The sequence below is a fragment of the Giraffa tippelskirchi genome, chromosome 4, assembly GCF_054371585.1.
Source record: "Giraffa tippelskirchi isolate mGirTip1 chromosome 4, T2T-mGirTip1v1.2.pri, whole genome shotgun sequence".
NCBI classification, from domain to species: Eukaryota; Metazoa; Chordata; class Mammalia; order Artiodactyla; family Giraffidae; genus Giraffa; species Giraffa tippelskirchi.
This window is the reverse complement of record NC_137278.1, coordinates 53,820,114-53,845,878: the sequence shown is the minus strand read 5'-3', so window position 1 is coordinate 53,845,878 and position 25,765 is coordinate 53,820,114. Positions and strand designations below refer to the sequence as shown.

General features: G+C 44.6%; 1 protein-coding gene and 1 long non-coding RNA gene across 6 annotated transcripts in view; one reads left to right on the top strand and one right to left on the bottom strand.

Moving 5' to 3' along the window:
- Window positions 1-25,765, bottom strand: part of TCF7L1 (transcription factor 7 like 1) — a 191,176-nt gene that overhangs the window by 7,360 nt on the left and 158,051 nt on the right. For 4 of the 5 annotated variants that reach the window (XM_081596928.1, XM_081596931.1, XM_081596927.1 and 1 more), the window contains 2 exons: window positions 19,498-19,581; window positions 1,016-1,148 (listed from right to left, as the gene is read on the bottom strand). In XM_081596928.1, coding sequence (XP_081453054.1) covers window positions 1,016-1,148; window positions 19,498-19,581 — 217 coding nt within the window. Of the gene's footprint in view, window positions 1-1,015; window positions 1,149-16,217; window positions 16,221-19,497; window positions 19,582-25,765 lie in introns of all 5 variants that reach the window. The other variant, XM_081596930.1, reaches the window with a different exon arrangement.
- LOC145547426 (uncharacterized) lies at window positions 21,522-23,827 on the top strand. Its single transcript, XR_014083829.1, has 2 exons — window positions 21,522-21,603; window positions 23,541-23,827. It is a non-coding gene; the product is annotated as an uncharacterized LOC145547426 (long non-coding RNA).

Below are 25,765 nucleotides of genomic sequence, written 5' to 3'. Positions count from 1 at the left end.
TCTCAGGGAACCCTGCCCCTCTGTTGGAGAGTTAAACTAAAGTGCCTTTGTTCAGCTCACAGGGAGACTGTTCTGACCTGGCCCATCTGTGACTGGCTGCAAAGAAGAAATTAACACATCCCTGCCCTGATGCAGGCCAAGCCAGGAGACTTATGGCCTTTTTATTTTATTTCCTCACTTCCTCCCCCTCTCTGTTCTATAAAAGAAACTGGCATCCAGACTGCGAAAAGATAGTTCTCTAAGACATTAGTCCGCTATCTTCTCGGATACCCAGTTTTCTGAATAAAGTTGTTATCCCTTGCCTCCCAATTACAGGCCTGTCATGTGGTGAGCAGACTGAGCTTGGATCGGTGACATCTGTTCCACATTTATCCTCCTTATTATCTGTAACTTGTAATAGCTGTCTAAAGAGGGACTCCAAAAATGCTCTGAGCCACAGCAACTCTATGGGAATTTTATGGAAACAATGGTTCTCTCTGGGATGAACAGTGTGGGTGAGCAAGTTAAGAAAAAAGTCAACTCGGTCTCCTGCCTTGTATCTATACTTCTAAGTCTGTTACGGGAAACACACTGACTGAAACTGCCCACCCTGGCCAGGTATCATAGAAACCATTTGCGTGAGTTATTTTACGACAGGAGGCCCGGGCAAGGAACATGGAACTAATAAGCCATCACCAACTGGAAGAGTTCGGGAAAGGTCAAAATGAGATGCCATGTATCCTACCACCTCCCAGAATCCTTCTAGCTGGCATCCATCTTGGCTGAGCAATGTGTGCGCCACCAGGAAGGACCGAGTCAGAACAATTGGCCAAAGACAACCCAGAAACTAACCCCATCACCATAAACGCCACGTCTGTGAGCCACATGGCAGAGCAGGCCTCCTGGATTCCCTTATCACACTGTTCTCCACGCGGGTGCCCCTTCCCAATCAAGACTTGCTTTTGTCAGCACATGTGACTCCTAAGACAGTTCTCTTATGAGTTACCTGGGCCAGCTTGAGTGGCAGCCAACTCACCTGTCTTTGGATCGATCTCTGGGGAGAGGTGTGTGGGAGGGGAGCCGGGAGAGAAGTGGTCGTTGCTGTAGGTGATGAGGGGCGTCAACGGATGCACATGGTGCGGATGCTGAACAACAGGAACCTTATTAGACTGAAAGACAGAGAGAAAAAGACTAGGGCCAGTTGCCAAGGAGATGGCCTACAGACAGACCTCAGAGATACTGCAGGTTTGCTTTCAGACCGCTGCAGAAAAGTGAAACACACAATGATTTTGGTTTCCCAGTGCATATAAAAATTACGCTTATACTATTCTATAATGTTAAGTATGGGGAAGCCCTGGTGGCTCAGCAGTAAAGAACCTGCCTGCAATGCAGGAGATGCGAGTTTGATCCCTGGGTTGGGAAGATCCCCTGGAGGAGGGCATGGCAACCCAATCCAGTATTCTTGCCTAGGAAATCCCATGGACAGAGGAGCCCGGTGGTCTACAGTCCATTGGGTCGCAGAGTTGGACACGACTGAGCACATGCAGTGTTAGGTATGCAATGGCATTATGTCTAAAAAAAATAAATTCGTTGTTATTGTTCAGTCCCTCAGTCATGTCTGACTCTTTGCAACCCCATGGACTGCAGCACACCAGGCTTCCCCATCCATCATCTCCCGGAGTTTGCTGAAACTCACGTCCATTGAGTTGGTGATGCCATCCAACCATTTCATCCTGTGTCATTATATATGATAAATACATATTTGCCTTTTTATACTGAGAACCCCATGAATAGTACGAAAAGGCAAAAAAAACCCATACATACTCTAATAAAAAACACTTTATTGTTAAAAGGTGCTAATCTGGCGTGCTGCGATTCATGGGGTCGCAAGGAGTCGGACATGACTGAGTGACTGAACTGAACTTAATCATAAACTGAGCCATTAGTGAGTTGTAATCTTTTTGCTACAGTGACATCAAAGATGACTGATCACAAGCCACCATAACAAATATAATAATAAGGAAAAAGTTTGAAATATTGCTGCTACTGCTGCTGCTAAGTCGCTTCAGTCGTGTCCGACTCTGCGACCCCATAGACGGTAGCCCACCAGGCTCCCCCGTCCCTGGGATTCTCTAGGCAAGAACACTGGAGTGGGTTGCCATTTCCTTCTCCAATGCATGAAAGTGAAAACTGAAAGCGAAGTCGCTCAGTCGTGTCCGACTCTTAGCGACCCCATGGAGTGCAACCTACCAGGCTCCTCTGTCCATGGGATTTTCCAGGCAAGAGTACTGAAATGTTGCAAGAATTACCAAAATGTGACAGAGACACAAAGTGAGCAAAGGCTGTTGGAAAAATGATGCTGATAGACTTGCTGGATAAACCTTTAATTCATAAAAAAATGCAGTATCTGTGAAGCACAGGAAAGTAAAGTACAATAAAATGAGGTATGCCTGTAAAATCTGTGGTTATTTACTGAGTTGAATATGTGCCAGGTATTTTCCATGCAGCATCGCATTGAGCCCTTGTAGAGAACTTAAGAGAAAGTAGCAGTCTACTTGCCCCTTGGAAGAAAAGCTATGACAAACCTAGAAAGTGTATTAAAAAACAGAGACATCACTTTGCTGACAGAGGTCCGTCTAGTCAAAGCTATGGTTTTTCCAGTAGTCATGTATGGATGTGAGAGTTGGAAGAGGGCTAAGCACTGAAGAATTGATGCTTTCAAACTGTGGTGCTTGAGAAGACTCTTGAGAGTCCCTTGGACTGCAAAGAGATCAAACCAGTCAGTCCTAAATTAAATGAGTCCTGAATATTCATTGGAAGGACTGAAGCTCCAATACTTTGGCCACCTGATATGAAAAGCCAACTCGTTGGAAAAGACCCTGATGCTGGAAAAGACTGAGGGCAGGAGGAGAAGGGGACGACAGAGGATGAGATGGTTGGAAGGCATCACCGACTCAATGTACATGGATTAGAGCAAACTCAGGGAGATAGTGAAGGACAGGGAAACCTGGCGTGATACACTCCGTGGGGTCACAAAGAGTTGGATAAGACTTCATGACTGAACAACAAATACAGCAGAAAAAGAATCAATAGAATTAGAGGAGGGATTACACCCAGCCTCCTACATACCCTCTTCAAAACAGCCCACCATCACTCACTTCATGTATACTGTGTGCTAAATGGTACAGACTGCTGAATTATGAACCATGCTCTGTGTAATCTCAGTGAATTTTGAAAGGCTCAACACATGCTTGCCAAATAAGCTTCTTAGAAATAGTAGCTCATGGGCTCAAGTCTGAGACTGGGAACAGAGCAGTGAGAGAATGGTCACCACCAGGCCTCATATAACCACTTGTCATGTTCAAGGTTTACATTTACAGACACTACCAAGGGCACTTAGAACTGTTCTCCCTGGAGCGTATCAAACACCCTGCTGACCTAATTATCACATTTCATTTTAAACATCAGCAAATGTAAGGAGCACATTTTATATAACTGTTAAGAAAGCAAAAACAGGGACATCCCTGGTGGTCCAGTGGCTAAGACTCCACGTTTCAATGCAGGAGGCCTGGGTTCGATCCCTGGTCAGGAAACTAGATCCTACATACCACAACTAAAAGATCCTGCATGCCAAAAGTGAGACATAGTGCAGCTAAGTAAATAAAATAAATAAACACTAAATTTTTAAAAAAAGAAAGTAAAAACTCATGCATGTCACCAACACATCATGATTTCAGAAATGTTAAAAAGGGGGGAAACCAGTGTGCCCTGGAATCAGTAAACTGAATTTTTAATAGTTTTAACCTAATCTCACTTAACACTAAGGATTTTTATTACAAAAACGGCTAGCGTTCTTATTATAACCTACTAAAAGAGCTATAATTATCTTGAGGAATGAGGAAACAGCACGGAAAGATGAAGTGATGTAGCCTGAGTCACAGAGCTAATAAGTCACAAAACTGGATTCATATCAACCCTTTACATGCTAACAAACCAGGGTGTCTCCTCTTGCATCACCTGCCAACCCAACAGCCCAATCAAAACATCTGTCAGAGAAAGGGCATATACTCATCTTTTTGGATAATAAGGTAAATGAGTTACGAGTGGAAGAGAGATGTCTTTGAAAAAGAGATCTGTAAAAAGGATGATAATTTGATGGCATCTCAGGGGTCAGAATTCCAAACTTCTGTCTTTCTGGTTGAATGTTTCATTTCATATATTCCATGAGCCCATTTTGCCTTTTAGTTGGTGCCCCTTTGGTGCTCATCATTCAAGCTATGATATGTACATCTCCTAAGTATTCGTGCACTGACAGTAGTCTTGCTCTGTTTTCAGTAGGCTAAGCAGAGATGAGAGGAGGGAGTCCTGGAGCAAGGCCTGGAACTCAGAGGCCCAGCTCCTAGACCTACAGAAGTGAGACCGAGATTTCAGACGGTCTCAATCACAACCACTAGGTGGCGCTGGTGCACGGCTGGGCTGCCGGTATCTCCTCTTGGACAGCTTCCTATCACCTCCCTTGGTGGGCTCATTTGGCATTGCATGTAGTTGCAGGTATATTCTAAAATTATTTTCTTCTTACTGTCTTCACCTGTTCCCGTACTGGCTTTTGAATAGGTCTCCACGTACAAGAACACATAGCACAAATAAGAGTATTAAAAGATTATTTTAAGGTCAGATTTCTATTAACAGGATCCTGATGCAACCAACGATGCATTCAGGTTTCATGGAAGCAGCTTTGTCTGAAGGACGATTTTAATTTTTATTTACTTATTATTAACTTTTTAAAAAGGTGTTTTTTTTTTTCCTTCCCAAGGCGTAATTTAGCTTTGGGAGGTTCTTTTTAAAAACTGTTTATTTATTTGGCTGTGACAGGTCTTAGCTGTGGCATGCACGATCTTCAGCTGCGATATTCGAACCTTTACTAGAAGCACATGGGAACTAGTTCCAAGACCAGGGATCGAACCGGGGCCCTCTGCATTGCCAGCACAGGATCTTAGCCACTGGACCACCAGGGAAGTCAATAAAGAGTGATTTTTATATTATAAAAACCAATAGAATTATTACTAAGAGTGATAGTAAATGATAAAAGAAATACACAGAATGAATGTGTAATTTAAAAATTACAGTTTTTTAAAAACATGTAAATTCTATGATAAAAAAATTAAAAAGACTAGTGGGTATTCCCTGGTGGTCCAGTGGTTAGGACTTGGCACTTCACTGCTACGGCCTGGGTTCAATCCCTGGTTGGGGAACTAAGATCCTGCAAGCTGCACACCATGGCCAAAAAGAGAAAAGAAAAATAGAAGCATACCAAAATGAAAACAGTAAGTATATTTGAATGGTGGGAGTACAAATGATTTTGTTTTTCTTGTGTTTTCCAACTTTATTATCTATTAAAAATATACATATGATGAATGCAAATTTCCTAAGAAAAAAAATACAAGCTATATTATAAAACATTTAGAAACCACAATCACATGCACGATAAACCCCAACAAACCCCCTACACCCACAGTCACACTAGCATAACCCAGTACCTATTATCATTTTGACATATCTCCATTCACTTGGACTTCTTGTGCATCTGTTATCTATATCATTTATAGCCATCTTTTTTAAATTAAAATTTTCAGCTTTATTTAGATATAACTGACAAACAAGATTGTAATATATTTAACGTGTATTATGTGATAACTGAATATAGGTACACAGAGTCATCCTAAGATACTTAACGGTATTATGAAAAGTAGGACTGGCCATGTGCTGTCTTCATCAGAAACTGGCAAACCGCACTGAATAGGTGTCAGAGTTAAGCACAAAGCAGGGAAACATGAGTTATATTGGAAAATGCAATCTCCTCACTTAAAACACTGTGAGTTATTACTGGTTCCCATTAGGTGGCATCATTGTCCAGAAAACGGATGGGAAGGTGGTGAGTTCACAGAAACAAAAAGGAAGGTAGACTTTTCCTTATCAGGCTGGGAATATGCAGCCTCTGGAGATGATTAGCAAAATTCGTTCTCTCGGGCTCCCCTAGAGGTTCAGTGGTAAAGAGTCCATCTGCCAATGCAGGAGACATGGGTTCAATCCCTGGGCCACGAAGATTCCACGTGTCCCTAGCACCGCAATCAACTGAGCCTGCTTTTTGCAGCCCATGCTCTGCAACAAAAGAAGCCACTGCAGCAAGAAGCCTCCGTTTGCCGCAACTAGAGAAAAGCCGTGTCACAGTGAAAACCCAGTACAGCCAGAAATAAACATACAAAATTGTTTTTTAAAAGATCACTTCTTTAGGGCTGACTCAGGGAAAGCTCTCCTTGGAGGCTATCATCCCAAGAAAAGTTTCCTGCTGATTTCTCTCCTTTGCTGTCCTCCAGGGACATGATGTTCGCAGCATGAAGCCAGGTCAAGGGTAGGGATGTGGAGAACCAGCAGACAATTCCTGCTGTACAATACAGAGAGCACACACAAGCCAGGACGCAGGTGTTCCCTGGGCACAGAAACTAGCCAAGTCTAGTTTTACCCAAAGCAGAGCACCTCAGACCTACCTTGTGCTCGGATCCTTCCATCCCATCGCACAGACTCGACCCTTTTTCCAACTCATGTGTTCCTTGTCTATTCCCTTTCTAGGGTTGTTGTTGTTCAGTCACTCAGTCGTGTCCGACTCTTTGTGACCCCATGGACTGTAGCCCACCAGGCTCCTCTGTCCATGGGATTTCCCGGGCAAGAATACTGGAGTGGGTTGCCATTTACTTCTCCAGGGCATCTTCTCAACCCAGGGATCGACCCTGTGTCTCTTGCACTGGCAGGATGATTCTTTACTGCTGAGCCACCAGAGAAGCCCCTTTCTAGGGTTGGTCCAAGCTAAAGTTCTGGAAACTCCTGGTCTCCAGGAAGCAATGTATCCTCCCTTCTACTGTTCATGACTTTCTTCTAAGTTTTAAGTAAAGCCAATGCTCCATCACAGATGAACCAGCCACCTCTTCAAAAGCTGCTTCTCTCAGTAACTGCATTGCATTCAGGCATGTTCAGTTACTCAATCGTATCTGACTCTTTGCGACCCCATGGACTGTAGCCCACCAGGCTCCTTTGTCCATGTCATTTTCCAGGGAAGAATACTGGAGTGGGTTGCCATTTCCTCCTCCAGGGGATCTTCCTGAACCAGGGATCGAACCCACATCTCCTGCATCTCCTGCATTGCAAGCGGATTCTTTGCCACTGAACCACTGGGGAAGCCAGTGGTTTGAGGCCTTTACAAAGCCTCCTGCCTCCTAGGCTTTGATCACTATCTCCTTTTCTTCTTGATCTGAATTTCAGAGATCAGAAAGATAAGACTTTTCAGGTCAGGTAAAGGGGAGCCTTAACTGTGGTATCCATGTTCCACAAAGCAGACACAGACCAGTCAACAGGCTGCCCAGCAAAGATCTTCAGAGTTGCACTGGGTCACTAACCGTAACTGATTTTATATATTTAAAAAATATGCTCTACCCACAATCAATTGTCTGTTGACTGCTTGAGGGAATCTTCTCTTAAAATTGTTCTCAAGAGACTATGCTTAAATGCAAGACTTTAGGAGAAAAGGAAGTTGGTTTTTTCCTAAAGTATCACTCCAGGATTTTCCTGGTGGTCCAGTAGTTAGGACTCCCGGCTTCCACTGCAGGGGGCATGTGTTTGATCCCTGGTCAGGGAACTAGGATCCCACGAGCCACACAGCAAGCCAAGAAAAAAAAAGTACCAGTATACTCACAGTGGTGGATTAACATATAATAGAAGCAAAGGCAAATAGGAACCTAATGAAAACTGAGGGGGAAAACTCTAATTCTAAGTAAACATACCCACCGCTCTCTAACAAATACTACTTAAAAGGAAAAATATAAGTTCTTTGCTAATTCTGTCATCATATCCTATTAAAGAAAGGAAATTTGCATGTATATCTTCTATACAGAATTTTCCTGGCAATTCACACATTGATTTATTGGGTAACTGTCTGTGAAGACTGTCTACACAGCAGGCACTGAGTTGGGTAGCCAAAGGGCTGGAGGCCAACAGCAGAAATGGAAAGAACCTGGGTCTCCGATGGCATCATTTGCTTGTTGAACTAACTGGCCTGGCACAAAACATGACTCACAACAAGTATTCATGCTGTATCTACTACGTGCCAGGCACTGTTCTAGGTATTGTGAATGCACTAGAAAATCTGTCTATCTAGACAATAATCCAAACAAATAAATAACTAAAATATTAGATAGTGATACATTTCTCTAAGGAGAAAAATCAAGCCAGGGATGGCAGATAAGAAGCAAGGAGGGGGACTTGCCTGGTGATCCAGTGGCTAAGACTCTGTGCTCCCAAGGCAGGGGACATGTGTTCAATCCCTGATCAAGGAACTAGATCGCACATGCCATAATTAAAGATCTCGAATGCTACAATGAAGACTGAAGATCCTGTGTGCTGCAACTAAGACCTGGAACAGCCAAAATAGTATTAAAAGAAAAAAGATGTGAGCAGATGTAGGTTACAAGTTACACAGGCCAACCAGGGAAAGCCTCGATGAGAAAATGACTTGTTTGATTTTTCTTTATTTGACTGCACAGGGTCTCAGCTGTAGCACGTGGGATCTTTGGCTGTGGCATATGTGATCTAGTTATCTGATCAAGGATGAAACTCAGGCCCCCTGCATTGGGAGCGCAGAGTCTTCACCACTGGACCACCAGGGAAATCCTCAGAAAATGACTCTTGAATGAAAATATGAGAGCAGTGGAAGTGAGATGTGTGGGCAGGAGAGGGAAGGGCATTTGGGCAGAAGGCATCCAGAGTGTAGTGGCTCCCAGGTGGACAGGAAGATAGGTGTGTTTGAGCAACTCCACGGAAGACAGTGGATTGGAGCGCAGGGAAGAAAACAAGGGGATGAAAGTCTGTCTTAATGTACTAACACATACATTTTGAACTTCTCAAGCAGGTGGCAAGTAGTGCACTGCAAGCTGGGAAAGATGTGAACATAAATCCAGGATCTCTGGAGCGCAGCAGCAGAGAGAAAATGCTTTGGGGAATTAGAATGTGCTTCAGGTCCTTCTTGGAAACAGTGGCACATTTCTGAGGACTTTGCAAATTGGACTGGGCACAAAATTCTTGGGTTAAAAAACTTTTCTTATCAAAACTTACCTATGGCTTGCTGGCATTAAAGGCAGCAAAAGAGAACCCTGGATTTACCTTTCTTTTTCTTCCTTTGATACTGGCCTTTCCCCCTGCTGCATAGATGAAAGTGAAAGTGTAAGTTGCTCAGTCATGTCTGACTCTATGTGACCCCGTGAACTGTTGTCCTCCAGTCTCTGCTCATGGAATTCTCCAGGCAATAATACTGGAGTGGGTTATCATTTCCTTCTCCAGGGGATCTTCTCAACCCAGGGATCGAACTCAGCTCTCCTGCATTGCAGGCAGATTCTTTACCATCTGAGCCACCAGGGAAGCCCTGTATAGATGCTTACAAGGGAAAAAAAAATTAAACCCTTACAATTCTGATTGTTGCCAGGATGTGTCTAAGTTCATGTGAATTTTCATTTACTTTGTAGAATTCAGGCGAGCACTTTCAAGCTATACACTTGAGTTTTTATTTATTTATTTTTGGGCTGTGCAGTGCAGTATCTTAGTTCCCCAACCAGGAATTGAACCCATACCCTTTCAATGGAATCGAGGAGGTCTTAACCACTGCACTGCCAGGGAAGTCCCTAGTCTTTCCTTTTAAAGCCCGGCTTTGCTTTCTTCTCTTATTGCCTGTTGTTTTTACTGGTTGTGGTCTCCTCTTAAGGAACACTATTTGCAGACTGTTTTTCAGTTGTCGCCTCTTTTACTTTTGTGTCATCAATGTACAGACTTGACTTGCCACAGTGTCCACTTTGCTCTACACTAAGAGTAATGAAGTAGGAAATATGACTTGTTGTTTAGTTGCTAACTCATATCCGAGTCTGTGACCCCATGGACTATAACCTGCCAGGCTCCTCTGTCCATGGGATTTCCCAGACAAGAATACTGCAGTGGTTTGTCCTTTTCTTCTCTATGGGATCTTCCCGCCCCAGGGGCTGAACCCGCATCTCCTGCATTGGCAGATGGATTCTTTACTACTGAGCCACCAGGGAAGCCCAGGAGATATGAATAAGGTTTTCCCCAAGCTAAATCTCAGGGCAGAAACTAATAAAGGAATGATGGCGGTAGATAATTACCAAAGCATGCCATGAATCGTGGGTGCAAATTTAATAAGAAACAGGACATTTATGCAGCTTCCAAGCCTTTGCCTACAGAGCAACTTATTAAGTACAAAAGGAAAGAATAACCTCAAAGAGAAAACACATGTCAAACATCACCTTAATTAAATGATCCAAGCCAACATCACCGACATTGGGACAAATAGACATCATAGACTTGCCTCCCGATGTGAGGCACTGAGAGGGATATCTGAATGTGGTCGTGTTTTTGCCAAAACACACAAACGGAATCCAACCACGAGGAAATCTCAGATACACCAGATAGAGGGATGTTCCACAAAACAGCTAGTCTGTACTTTTCCAAAGATGTCAACGTCAGGAAAAACAAAGGCTAAGGAAGTCTGGGAGATTCAGTTCAGTCAGTTCAGTTGCTCAGTCGTGTCTGACTCTTTGTGACCCCACGGACTGCAGCATGCCAGGCTTCCCTGTCCATCACCAACTCCTGGAGCTTGCTCAAACTCATGTCCATTGAGTCCGTGATGCCATCCAACCATCTCATCCTCTGTCGTCCTCTTCTCCTCCTGCCGTTAACCTTTCCCAGCATCAGGGTCTTTTCTAATGAGTCAGCTCTTTTTGCATCAGGTGGCCAAAGTATTGGAGCTTCAGTTTCAGCATCAGTCCTTACCATGAATATTCAGGATAGATTTCCTTTAGGACTGACTGGTTTGATATCCTTGCTGTCCAAGGGACTCTCCAGAGTCTTCTCCAACACCACAGTTCAAAAGCATCAATTCTTCGGTGCTCAGCTTTATGGTCCAACTCTCACATCCATATATGATTACTGGAAAAATCATAGCTTTGACTAGACAGATCTCTCTTGGCAAAGTAATGTCTCTGCTTTTTAATATGCTGTCTCGGCTGGTCATAGCTTTTCTTCCAAGGAGCAAGCATCTTTTAATTTTATGGCTGCCATCACCATCTGCAGTGATTTTGGAGCCCAAGAAAATAAAGTCTGTCATTGTTTCCATTGTTTCCCCATCTATTTGCCATGAAATGATGGGACCAGATGTCATGATCTTCGTTTTTTGAATGTTGAGTATTAAGACAACTTTTTCACTTTCCTCTTTCATTCTCATCAAGAGGCTCTAAAGAGAACTAAAGTTCTTCTTCACTTTCTGCCATAAGGGTGGTGTCATCTGATTATCTGAGGTTATTGATATTTCTCCCGGCAATCTTGATTCCAGCTTGTGCTTCATCCAGCTCAGTGTTTCACATGATGTACTCTGCATATAAGTTAAATAAGCAGGGTGACAATATACAGCCTTGACATACTTCTTTCCCAATTTGGAACCAGTCTGTTGTTCTATGTCCAGTTCTAACTGTTGGTTCTTGATCTGCATACAGGTTTCGCAGGAAGGCAGGTAAGGTGATCTGGTATTCTCATCTTTAAGAACTTTCCCCAGTTTGCTGGGATCCACACAAAGGCTTTAGCGTAGTCAAAGAACCAGAAGTAGATGTTTTTATGTCATTCTCTTGCTTTTTCTATGATCCAACGGATATTGGCAATTTGATCTCTGGTTCGTCTACCTTCCCCCCTCCCCACCCCTCTACCTTTGCTAAATCTAGCTTGAACATCTGGAAGCTCTCGTTTCACGTATTGTTGAAGCTTAGCTTGGAGAGTTTTGAGTGTTACTCTGAGTGTGAGATGAGTGCAATTGTGCAGCAGTTTGAACATTCTTTGGCATTGCCTTTCTTTGGGAATGGAATGAAAACTGACCTTTTCCAGTCCTGTGGCCACTGCTGAGTTTTCCAAATTTGCTGGCATATTGAGTGCAGCAACTTTCACAGCATCATCGTTTAGAATTTGAAATAGTTCAGCTGGGATTTCATCACCTCCACTAGCTTTGTTTGTAGTGATGCCTCCTAAGGCCCCTTTGACTTTGAATTCCAGGATGTTTGTCTCTAGGTGAATGATCACACCATCGTGGTTATCTGGGTCATTAAGATCTTTTTTGTATAGTTCTTCTGTGTATTTTTGCCACTTCTTCTTAATATCTTGTGCTTCTTTTAGGTCCATACTGTTTCTGTCCTTTATTGTGCCCATCTTTGCATGAAATGTTTCCTTGGTATCTCTGATTTTCTTGAAGAGATCTCTATTCTTTCCCATTCTATTGTTTTTCTCTACTTCTTTGTATTGATCACTTAGGAAGGCTTTCTTTTCTGGGACATTAAAAGAGACTAAAAGACATGTCAATGAGATGTAATTTGTGATCCAACTCTGGACCAAGAAAAACATACAACTCAACAGAAATTACTGGGACATTTACCAAAATTTGAATATATACTGTGAATTAGATAATAATCCACAAAATAAATTGTGTGTGTTAGTTGCTCAGTCATGTCTGACTCCTCTGTCCATGGAATACTCCAGGCAAGAATACTGGAGTGGGTTGCTGTGCCCTCCTCCAGGGCACAGGGACCGAACTCAGGTCTCCTGCATTGCAGGCAGATTCTTTACCACTAGTGCCACCTGGGAAGCCCCCATTATACACACACATACATTACTTTCCTGGTTTCAAAATAATTTAATTAGGGACTTCTGTGGTGGTCCAGGAGTTAGAACTGACGCCACGCTTCCAAGGCAGGGGCCGTGGGTTCTATCCCTGGTTGGGGAACTCAAGATTCCATATGCCTCATTGCAGGGCCAAAAAATAAAAAAGATTTTTTAAAAAGATTCACTTAAAAATCCCGAATGCGAACAGAAACTGGACTCGGGCAGAGAGGGGTTCAGAGGTGGGCATCTACCTGTCCCCAGATCGTTGATTCTACAACCATTCATAAATGCTCCCTGAGAACCTATTCTGCCAGGCATTATGACAGGTGCTGTGTAAACAAACATGAACAAAAGAGAGTTGTTTTTATCTTGAGTTGGTTATACACTGGAAGCCAATTTATTTGCTTTGTGTGGTTGGGCACCATGTTCCATAGAGAGAGTGGAGGGCCTGAGAAGGGACCATGTATGTGGGGCCACAGTGAGGGGTCAGGATAACAGTCCACATGCAATAATCAGACATTACTACTTAGTTATTAGAGCTTGTTTTGAAGGCACACAAATTCAAGTGGTAATAACACTTAACTCCATCCCCAGCCTGGCCCCATGATGGCTTGTTTATATGCATTTGCCTGACAGGCAGCTTCGACATGACTCACTCCGTCTCTCCAAGTACGCAGGCTGTTTCCTTCACTTGCCCTTTCCCCAGGGCCAAACTCATCTTAAAATATTTCACTTATGATTCCAAAAGAAATTTCAAAATCAAGTGTTTTCATTTTTCTAAAAAAAAAAAGTGTCCAAACCTCCAACTACTTCTGGTAACCTGGTTACCTGCTGACACTTCCAGCCTAGAAAACCTAGCCGACAGTAGACCAGAATGTTTTCTGGTTTCTACTTCCCTTTTGCCTCTGTTTGCAGTGAGGGCTGCTGCTAAGTTGCTTCAGTCGTGTCCGACTCTGTGCGACCCCACAGACGGCAGCCCACCAGGCTCTGCTGTCCCTGGGAGGGCAGTGATTCTCAATTCTGGTTGCCACTGAGAACCTGCTTCTCTTTTGCCTCTGGTTTGCAGTGAGGGCAGTGATTCTCAATTCTGGCTGCTGCTGGGAATCTTTCAGAGAATCTTCTGGCTTGCCGCTGATAAACTAAGATACTAGCCCCACCCCAGACCAGTTTAATCATATTCTTGGGAGCACTGATGCTAAATTCTATAGGCTTGTTATCTCTATTATCTGTGTAATGTGTCTGTTTGGTCTGGTGTCTAATTTCAAAATTCATCACCTCTTAGTCTGCTAAATAAATTGTATTTTTATTTTTAATTTTTAAAATCCTTATTTATTTATTTGCCTGCATCGGGTCTTAGTTGAGGCACAAGGAATCTTTGCTGGGGCATGTGAGTTTAGCCATCCTGTAGCACATGGAATCTTAGTCCCTGACCAGGGATCGAACCTGCGTCCCTTGCATTGGAAGGTGGATTCTAAACCACTGGACTAACAGGGAAATCCCAACAATATTTTATTTAATTTCTTTCAGATTTTATTTTTTAAAAATATTTTTATTTATTTATTTGGCTGTGTCAGGTCTCAGCTGCTTCGTTGCGGCATGTGGCATCCAGTTCCCTGAGCAGGGATCGAACCCGGGCCTCCTGCATTGGGAACATGCAGTCTTAGCCATTGAACCACAGGGGAAGTCCCTATTTTATTATCTTTTTAAATTGAGGTATAATTGTTTTATAACGTTGTGTTAGTTTCCGCTGTGCAACAAAGTGAATCAGCTACATGTATACATATAACCCCTCTCCCCAAACACTCCTCCCATCCCACCACTCTGGGTCATCACAGAGCACTGTGATGAGCTCCCTGTGCTCTATATAGCAGCTTCCCATAATAGTATTTTAATTTTCTTTCCCTCTCTTATTAATAGCAGTGCTAGAGGTGGTGGGCAACCCCAAAGAAGGGCAATGCCAAAGAATGTTCAAACTACCGCACAATTGCACTCCTCTCACACACTAGCAAAGTAATGCTCAAAATTCTCCAAGCCAGGCTTAAACAGTCCATGAGCCGTGAACTTCCAGATGTTCAAGCTGGATTTAGAAAAGGCAGAGGAACCAGAGATCAAATTGCCAACATCGGCTGGATCATAGAAAAAGCAAGAGAGTTCCAGAAAAACATCTATTTCTGCTTTATTGACTATGCCAAAGTCTTTGACTGTGTAGATCACAACAAACTGTGGAAGATTCTTCAAGAGATGGGAATACCAGACCACCTTACCTGCCTCCTGAGAAATCTGTATGCAGGTCAAGAACCAACAGTTAGAACTGGACATGGAACAACAGACCGGTTCCAAATTGGGAAAAGAGTACGTCAAGGCGGTAGGCTGTCACCCTGCTTATTTAACTTATATACAGAGTACATCATGAGAAATGCTGGGCTGGATGAAGCACAAGCTGGAATCAAGATTGCTGGGAGAAATATCAATAACCTCAGATATGCAGATGACACCACCCTTACGGCAGAAAGTGAAGAGGAACAGAAGAGCAACTTGATGAAAGTGAAAAAGGAGAGTGAAAAAGCTGGCTTAAAACCCAATATTCAAAAAAACGAAGATCATGACACCTGGTCCCATCACTTCATGGCAAACAGATGGGGAAACAGTGGCTGACTTTATTTTTTGGGGCTCCAAAATCACTGCAGATGGTGACTGCATCCATGAAATTAAATGATGCTTGCTCCTTGGAAGAAAAGCTATCACCAACCTAGACAACATATTAAAAAGCAGAGACATTACTTTGTCAACAAAGGTCTGTCTAGACAAAGCTATGATTTTTCCAGTATTCATGTATGGATGTGAGAGTTGGACTATAAAGAAAGCTGAGCCCCGAAGAATTGATGCTTTTGAACTGTGGTGTTGGAGAAGACTCTGGAGAGTCCCTTGGACTGCAAGGAGATCCAACCAGTCCATCCTAAAGGAAATCAGTCCTGAATATTCATTGGAAGGACTGATGCTGAAGCTGAAACTCCAATACTTTGGCCACCTGATGCGAAGAACTGACTCATTGGAAAAGACCCTGATGCTGGGAAAGGTTGAAGGGAGGAAGAGAAAGGGGATGACAGAGGATGAGATGGTTGGATGGCATCACCGACTCAATGGATATGAGTTTGAGCAAGCTCCAGGAGTTGGTGGTGGACAGGGAAGCCTGGTGTGCTGCAGTCCATGGGGTGGCAAAGTCCACTCAGTTGTGACTGAACTGAACTGAGAGGTGGTGGTGGTGGTAATAGTAGCAAGCTAGCAGTTATTGAGGCTTATTTTGTGCAAGGCACAATTCTAAACTCATTACAATGCATGGGCTCATTTTCACACAACTCTGAGGTCAAATCCTCTTCTAATACCTATTTTATAGACGAGGAGACCAAAGCAAAGAGAGATGAGGTAATTTCCCGAAGCTTCACAAGTAGGAAGAGGCAGAGTTGGGGTTCAAACCCACTTTATCACACAACCTCCAACACACATCGTCCTCCCTGGGCATTTCAGGTTTGGCTCCTATTCACACACACGTGTATCTCAGATAATAGAATGAGAAGCTCTGACTTGAAAATGGAAAACGGTGGTCCCCTTCCATTTTCTAGAATATCAAGTTAAGGTTTTCTCCCATGAAGTTCTCTTTCAGCTTTTGAGGCCTGTTTTTCTGCTTTTCTGTATAAGAGTACAGAGTGTGATAATAAACAGCTTCCTAGAAAAGTATCTATTTTTCTATCTACAACGTAATGTATCCACTATTCATGGTTTTCCACTCTCAGACATAACATGAGTCCCTGCTCCACCAGCTGTGCTCAGATGTCTCTCAGTGGCTGCAGGTTTGTCTGGCAGTGGATGCTATGGGTAGAGAACCTTGTGGAGAGTTTAGGGATTTCATGTATTTTTATGTCACTTACACTGAGATAATAAGTGAGGATGAATAGTTGATTTATTTGAGAAAAAGGGTCTGAAAAAAAAAATGGAATCATAGAGAGGGAAAAAAATTTTGGTAATGTATATTAATACAGCTATAGTCTTTCCAATACTCATGAATGGATGCGAGAGTTAGACTATAAAGCAGACTGAGTGCCGAAGAATTGATGTTTTCAAACTGTGGTGCTGGAGAAGACTCTTCAGAGTCCCCTGGACTGCAAGGAGATCAAACCAGTCAATCCTAAAGGAAATCAATCCTGAATATTCACTGGAAGGACTGATGCTGAAGCTGAAGCTTCTACACTTTGGCCACCTGATGCAAAGACCCGACTCATTGGAAAAGACCCTGATATCGGAAAAGACTGAAGGCAAGAGGAGAAGGGAGTAACAGTGGATGAGATGGTTGGATGGCATCACTGATTTCAATGGACATAAATGTGAGCAAACTCAGGGAGATAGTGATGGACAGAGAAGCCTCGTGCACTGCAGTTCATGGGGTCGAAAAGAGTTGGACACAACATAGTGACTGAACAACAACAATTAATACAGTCTCCTGGGGCCAATAAAAGAATTATACGACGCAGAGGATTGAGAAAAGGTGGGCAAATGAATGCTGTTAGGTATTAGATGGCAAACAGATCAGGGATGAAGGTGGAAGGTCTAGCTCTTGCGTGAAGTTGGGTGGTGAATATTAGAAGGGAAATACAGGAGGAAGAGGAGGGCTGGTGGCAGGCTTTTTGTTTTATTTTTCAGAGCTGGATCATTCTGTGCAGCAGGAGGGATGGCAAACTCAAAGAGTTTATGTGCTTGTTTTAAAAATAATTCACCTCCTCTGAATGCAGATGGAGATTTTTGAAGATATGCAGCCAGGATGTGAAGGATGCTGGATGGGGATGTGCCACAGGATGGGTGGGGGGCATGAGCAAGGATTTGAAACAGTCAAAGAGGGCTTCCCTGGTGGCTCAGTGCTAAAGAATCCACCAGCCAGTGCAGGAGACTCGAGTTTAATCCCAGGTCCGGGAAGATTCCACATGCCTCGGAGCAACTAATTCCGTGCGCCACAACTCCTGAGCCTACACTCTAGAGCTCAGAAGCTGCAACTACTGAAGCCCAAATGCTCTGAGAGCCTGTGGTCTGCAACGAGAGAAGCCACTGCCATGAGAAGCCTGAACACCACAGCTAAAGAGCAGCCCCGCTCGTTGCAACTAGAGAAAAGCCTGTGCAGCAATGGAGACCCAGCACAGACAAACAAATAAATCGAAAACAAATTTTTTTTAGAAAGAAATAAAGACAGATGTCTGTGCTGGGAGGGGACAAGCCAGCTTTGTGGTGGTGATGGGGGTGGTTGGGATGCCCAGTCCTCGACTGACCACTAGTGGGCACTTGCAGCTCGCTCTTGGCCATCAACAGCTGTCTTGGACTCTAGAGGGTCACAGGCAACTTCCAGGCCTGCCCCCGCCGTGGGGCGTGTTCTTTAGGTTGCTCAGGACTTTGTGATGGGCCATAGAACCTCTCAGGGCAGCCTGCTCCGGATGGCTGCGACAGTCACCTGAGAACTACCCAGGACATTGGTCTGTAAACTACCAAGGGCTCAGACACTGGAAGTTGGTCTCACGATTACTGGAAATCATACAAGCTCACCGTGCCATGACTTATCTCTCTAGAGATACCTTCCTTCTCCTCAACTAAATTCTAAATTCTTTTTTAAGCTTTTTAAAAAAATTATTATTTTGTATTGATGTATACTTGATAGGTGTGCTATGTGCTCAGTTGCTTAGTCATGTCTGACTCTTTGAAACCCCATCGACTGTAGCCTGCCAGATTCCTCTGACCATGGGATTTCCCAGGCAAGAATACTGGAGTGGGTTGCCATTTCCTCCTCCAGGGGATCTTCCTGACCCAGGGATCGAACCCACATCTCTTGCATCTCCTGCACCGGATTCTAAGCTTTTAATGAAAAAAGACTGTCAGGAGATTTTAAAATAAGAGGAGATAAAATATGAATGAGATGAAATTCTACATCTGGGATTTGCTTGTAAACTGCCCAGCGTGGTGGAAGGGCGGGGGCGTGAGTGAGGAAAACCACTGAAATTTTACAGAATTAAGTTTTAGAAGCATCATATATTCCCAGGTCTCCCTTCTACCTGTGTGCTCTGTGTTTCTGAGACTCACTGCACTGGAACAACACTAGTCAGCTTGTGGGGCATGTGGGTTGCCCCAAGCTCCTAAGAAAGCCCAGGAAAGAGGGATACAGGGTCTTAGCTGGGAGCATCTCCTATCCTATCAATTTCAGTCTGTCGCAAGCCCTGAGGTGAGGAGACAGATCCCATTGCGCCTCCTCCCAGGACCTTCCAGACCTTCCTTTGTGACCGTGTTGCCTCGGACATTAGTAGAAAGACCTCAGTTGCCCTTGGGGATTTTTGTTTGCATATATTTTAATTAATTCTTTCCTATAACATCCTGTACAGAACAGCCTCTTCAACTGTTGCTGTGCAGCTCCGAAGAGGAAGTGAGGGCTGTGAACCGAGCTCTAGTGGAAGAGAAAGAACTAGGCTGCGAAGGTGGAAGGGCTGTGGGGGAGGACCAAGGTCACCAGCCAGGGGCAGGGCTGGCATTTCTGATCACAGACATCCTGGGTGGTGTGTGCATGTGCCGAGGTGGTAGCGGTGGGGACATGCAAAGGCAACACTCTAATTGCTGCACTCCTGACCGTCTGGCTCACACACTTGGGGCAATGCTGCTAGACCTTTGGGAAGGTGGAGGCAGTGATATGGGACAAGGTCAGTGAGAGTGTCCCTTCTGCACTTTAAGAAGAAACAGACTTACCAAGTGTGCTGGGGACGGTGACCTGGCGTCCTTGACTGTGGCGCTGGCAGGGACATCCAGGAGAGGCCATTTCATCTGCAGGTACTACACAGGGGACAGAAAACAATGTGGCTGGTGAGAGGGGGCCTCGCAAGAGCTCCAAGTGAGCCAGGGCCAGGGGTCAGGGGGCAGACACCAAGCTTCATTCGACCTGCATGCTCCTTACTGGGTCAATGTCCAGAGATCGGAACAGAGTAGAGCAATACATCGACACCACTACCACCATCAGCCTCTCCGTCATTTTGGGGTAAACGCATGACAGCACAACTAACCAAAGTATAATATTCAAGACCCTACTGGTGAGAGTCATTAGGTGTGAGACAAGCAAGACTCATCAAGGGACCCAGGGCTCCAAGATGGTGATCCTGCCTGTTCAGTTCCATCTCTCACAGTATCACACACAACACTCCCCAGGAAACAGCCTCTCCAGAGCAATCTGGGGAATGAAGGAATACAAACCATCTGCCTGACACCTCCAGGGTCACGGGGAATATCTGTCCTTATTCAAGGATGTGGATCTTGACTTCGCTGTAGTGTTTCTTGATCTTGAAAAGATTTTCCAGTATCCTGCCCTCTCCCATGCATCACTGCAAAAACGCCAACCAAACCGTCTCTAACACACACACACACACACACTCACACACACACTTTAAATGAAAAGTGATCTTCTCAACGCCAGCCTAGTACAGTCTTGGGCAAGAGCCTGGGAGAGAGTGGGTAAAGAGGCAGTGAGGGGCTCTGGAGTCGGGTGTCCATGGGCTCAGGTTCTCACTGTGCTGATGATGCTGTGTAACCCTGGATAAGTGTCTTGACAACTCTGAACCTCAGTTTCTTCATCCATAGAGCAAGGCGATTATCACTAACTTGACAGGTTGTTGGAAGGATTAGGGACAATGCCAAGTCTTGAACACAGTCCTGTGCCCATGGATGGCATTTGATAAATGGCAGCTATTATTTTCATAAGCAAACCATTAATCTTTGCCGGGAGCAAAACACACATGCTGGCTTAGTGTCAACACTGATACGGTGCTTCTGGGCAGCAGACCAGCCATGCAGGCTCTTTGCAGAATTCTTGAGGTTACTTTGAAAATTTGAGCTCTCATGGGAAGTGATGGCTCCAGGAAGTGTTTCCCCAGGGAGACGAAAGAAGTCTTTGAATTATCCCCTTGCTTCAATTTTGGGACTGGGGAATAAAATCATGATTTGGCCTTGAGCTCTGAGCACAGGTCAGGAAAGGAGGATGGGCAGTACCCTTTTGCTCTCCATCAACCACAAAAATATGACTGAGAGGGCAGGGGCTGGACTTGCCACAAGGTGTCCACAGGCAGAAATCACAGCCCAAGGACACATTAGCCGAGGCCCAGGGAGTGGACAGACAGCAGCTGGGGTGGGCCAAGTGGGCCCGGCTGTGGGAGGTGGAAATGAATGGGGACCTTATGAATAAGGACAGGTCCACTCTGAGCCCTCGGGTACCCTGCCTCTCCCCCAACTGAGTGTCATCTCTTGTCCCTACCCTCTGTCGATCTTATCACCTCCACTCATCTATTTCCCTTCTCAGGGACTGCATTTCCTAGATGCCCTAACTGCGATTTAAATGCCTTTGGCAAGTCAATGGCACTGGACAAATGTATCATTAGTAAAAACTCATTTCCTCAGTGAATAACAACATTTGTGCCACCCTGACAGTTTTCACAGCAGACTTACATATGTAAACCAGTTTAATCTCCATGACAACTCTGCTACGACATGTTAGGGTGGCTGTCCTAATCTGCAAGACCAGCTAATGGAAGTAAATTCAGGGTAGATGACTTGCCCACGTTATGAAGAGCTGGAGCTGAGGTCTCTTGACTTCAAATCCCACACTCTTCACCACAACATGAGTCATAAAGCTTTTCTTAACACCATCTTCTGGAACATTCCACTGCCCCCCCACAGCCTTTTCTTTGCTCTGATGGGTTTTTCCCTCTCCTTTTATGTCTCGAACAGGGCTGGCCACCCAGAAGCTGAATGGATACATACATAGCAATGTATTACTGTAGGGACTCTTGAGGTGGCCAGAGCTTGCATGTGAGTACTAATTATCACATTTGTTTCTCTACAACCACAAATACCGGGTGAAGTATTCCAAATTTACTCCCTGCCACGTGAAACACCAGTGTTCCTAAAATCCATCAACTCTTCCAGCATCTGATTCCCTATCTATAGTCACAAGGGTCAACACTGAACACTCTTCACTCTTGTTGCTTTCCAGGGATGTTCTTAGACATGCATGTTGGGGTGGTCCAGAGGAATTGATCTGAATCCTAATTTGGGACAGTGCTGGAGTTTGGGCTCTTTAAGAATAGTATCTGCTGACCTTATGGGCTGGTAGACATAGCAAGCTTGTAGGATTCTTGCAGTTTCTCAACTGTGGCACCATTGACATTTGGGGCTACAAAATTCTTTGTTGTGGGGGTTGTCCTGTGCATTTGAAGTTGTTTAGCAGCATCCCTGGCTTCTACCTACTGAATGCCAGTAGCATTCACTCTTCTGCCTGGTTATAATAACCGAAAATGTCTCCAGACTTTGCCAAATTTCCAGACTTCACCAAATATCTCTGGGAGGGGCAAAACTGCCTATCTATGTGTGTGTGTGTGTGCATTCTTTTTCATTATAGGTTATTATAAGATATTGAATACAATTCCCTGTGCTATACAGTAGGGCTCTCTATTTTACACATGGCAGCCTGTATTGGCTACTCCCAAATTCCTAATTTAGCCTTCTCCCACCCCCTTTGCCCTTTGGTGACCATAAGTTTATTTTCTATGTCTGTGAGTCTGTTTAGTTTTGTAAGTAAGTTCATTTGTATCATATTTTATTTATTTATTTTTTGTGGACACTTAATCTGCAAAGAGTCTGACTCTTTGCAACCCCATAAACTATACAGTCCATGGAATTCTCCAGGCCATACTGGAGTGGGTAGCCTTTCCCTTTTCCAGGGGATCTTCCCAACCCAGGGATTGAACCCAGGTCTCCCACATTACAGGTGGATTCTTTAGCAGCTGAGCCACCAGGAAAGCCCTGTATCATATTTTAGATTTCCACATAAGTGATATCATATGGTATTTGTCTTTGTCTGAGTTACTTAACTTACTATGATAATATCTAGGTCCATCTATATTGCTGCAAATAGCATTATTTTATTATTTTTTATGGCTGAGTAACATTTCATCATGGGCTTCTTAGGTGGCTCGGGTAAAGAATCTGCCTGCCAAGAAGGAAGAACAGGTTTGACCCTGGGTTGGAAAGATCCCCCAGAGAAGGAAATGGCAACCCACTCCAGTATTCTTGCCTAGAAAATCCCATGGACAGAGGAGCCTTGTGGGCTATAGGGACGAAAAGAGTCAGATACGACTTAGCAACTAAACAACAACAACGATATTCCATAGTGTATATGTACCACATCCTCTTTATCCATTTATCTGTCAGTGGATGTTAGGGTTGCTTCCGTGTCTCGGCTACTGTAAACAGTGCTGCTATGAACACGGGGCTGCATGTATCTTTTCAAATTACAGTTTTCTCCAGATATTTGCCTAGGAGTGGGATTGCTGGATCATAAGGTAACTCCGTTTTTAGTTTTTCCAGAGTGGCTGCTCCAACTTACATTCCCACCAACAGTGTAGGAGGGATCTCTTTCCTGCACACAGGGTCCACTCTCACTCACTAATCAAAACTGAAACCTGGAAGCTTGGAGGGTGGCTAAAGATCTTTAGCCTGGTCCACCGCTGAAGTCTGGCTCCTTACAGATAAGTCAGGTAGGCGTGGAGAGGGGGTTCCAGGAATAGCATGCATCTCCCCAGGACACTTCCAGTTCCAGCCATGAAGGTTGAGGGTGTGGCACATGGGTGTGTGCCTGTGTTCAGAAATATCTCATCCCCAAAAGGTAGGGAAATGGAGGGCTGTCATTTCCCTCTTTCTACTCTTTGGATGTTTTTTTCTATTCTTTCTACTCTTTTTTTTTTAAGATTTTGAAGCCAGTGGTGATGGTAAGGGATGGGGAGAGACCGGTAAGAGTTGGAGCCCCTGCAGCTTGGTGTTATGGAATATCTCTGCATCATAATTCTGAGGAAAGGAGCATTCTAAAGGGACAGCTGAGCTCCCCAGCACCACCGGTTGGGACAGAAGGAGCCAGCAACATCCCCTTGTAAGCGTTCCCAACCGCATCCCCAGACCTTTGGAGGTGGCTGTGCACTTCTGAATTCCTAAGTCAGGCTCAGCCCGATGTTCAGCGGAAATAAATCTCTCTTGGCTGTAATTCTCATGTGCGAGCGGCCAGCCCCACGGGGCTCATCACTCATTGGTGGAGAACATGTTCTTGGGGATTAAGAGATGTGTGGCTGAGCCTAGATGCTCTGCATAGTGATGGCCTGTGGGCAAATGAAAACTGCTGGTTTCTCCAAGCCCAGCCTAGGCTCCGTCCAACTGGCCACAGCTGGCTCCTGACCAGTCTATCATGGTCGGACTTCAGCACCTCCCTAATAGGGGATGCTCACTGGGATGGGACACAAGGGACCTGTGGGGCCTCAATGCATCGATGGCCAAGCAATAGCAAGAGCCACTGCTTATGGGATAAGCACTCTCTTTTGATTCTCAAAAAAACAGAAAGAATGGTGAGGACCCCAATGGTGAGGACTGCTAACCCTCAATTTACAAATGCTACTTAACATGCTGCTGTGTGCGGTGACTCTCTGAGACAGGCCGGGTAGGCAGTTTCCCAATCTTATTGAATCTGGGAAACTCTTTTCCGGGTGTGAGGGTTCCATGGAACACACTTGAAGTTTTTAAAGTGTTTTTTAAAAAAATTTTCTTTTGTTTTGGCCAGGCCGTGCAGCATGTAGGATCTTAGTTCCCCAACTAGGGATCAAACCGGTGGCCCCGGCATTGGAAACGTGGAGTCTTAGCCATTGGACCACCAGGGAAGTTTCCTGTCTCTACTTTTTATAGTTGATTTACAATGTTGCGCCAGTTTCAGGTGTATAGCACAGTGATTCACTTATACACACACACATACATATACATATATATATGTATATAGGAAGATCTGCTATTGTGGTATTGTGGTTCAGTTAAGTAGAGTGAGGCTGTGGTTAAGAATGTGTCTTTACCTTGTTAAGGAAGGATGATTCTATTCCTATTTTCAAATCTCTTTCACTGGGACAGTTGTTGACTTCTCTTAGGATCTACTGAAGAGGTGGTTTCTCTTACTTGACTCAGACTGGAGATTGTACCTAGAACAGATTTCCTTACACTGAAGCACTCTCGCATTCTCCAGGTAAATCCTATTCGATCACAGTGGCTTGTTTGTACTTGTCTGTATTGTGCAATGCTAAACATGAATATTTGCAGATTTTTACTTCTATATTCTTAAGTGAGACTGAACAGTTTTCTTTCCTTCCTTCCTTTCTTCCTTCCTTGCTGACGTCTTTATCAAATGTTGCTATCAGCACTGCCTGCCTGCGGGCTTGGTCGCATCTGACTCTTTGCAACCCCATGGGCTGTAGCCCGCCTGGTTCCTCTGTCCATGGAATTCTCCAGGCAAGAATACTGGAGTGGGTCACCATGCCCTTCTCCAGGGGACCTTCCTGACCAGGGATCAAACCTGCGTCTCTTAGGTCATTGGCAGGCCGGTTCTCTAATACTAGTGCCACCTGGGAAGCCCCGCTATCAGTGTTATTTTGGCCTTATTATTTATAAGAGGTGCTCCTGCTCTTTTTCTGAATGTTCTGGGATCCTTTCAGTATCTCGGGCCCCTCCCCAGCCCCCTCCGTGGGGATAGCCCTTGGCCAGGTGGGCAGGGGCTTCCTTGGTGGCTCAGACAATAAAGAATCCACCTGCAATGTGGGAGACCTGAATTATATCCCTGGGTTGGGAAGATTCCCTGGAGGAGGGCATGTCAACCCACTCCAATATTCTTTCCTAGGAAATCCTAGGGACAGAGGAGCCTGGTGGGCTACAGTCCATGAGGTCACAAAGAGTCAGTCACAACTGAGCAACTAAGCACAGCACAGTTGGGCAGTTTCCGCTCAGGTCCAGCCTGGGGAAGGGTCCCTGTGTAGGGTCTCTCACTGGAAAACCAGAGCCCTCCTCCTAGAGGGAGGTGGAGCATTGGGTCTGCAGAACCATGTTGCGCCTGGAGACTGTGCAGCAGATTAATTGCAGCTGTGCCCTGGAATTTCCCCAGCACACAAAT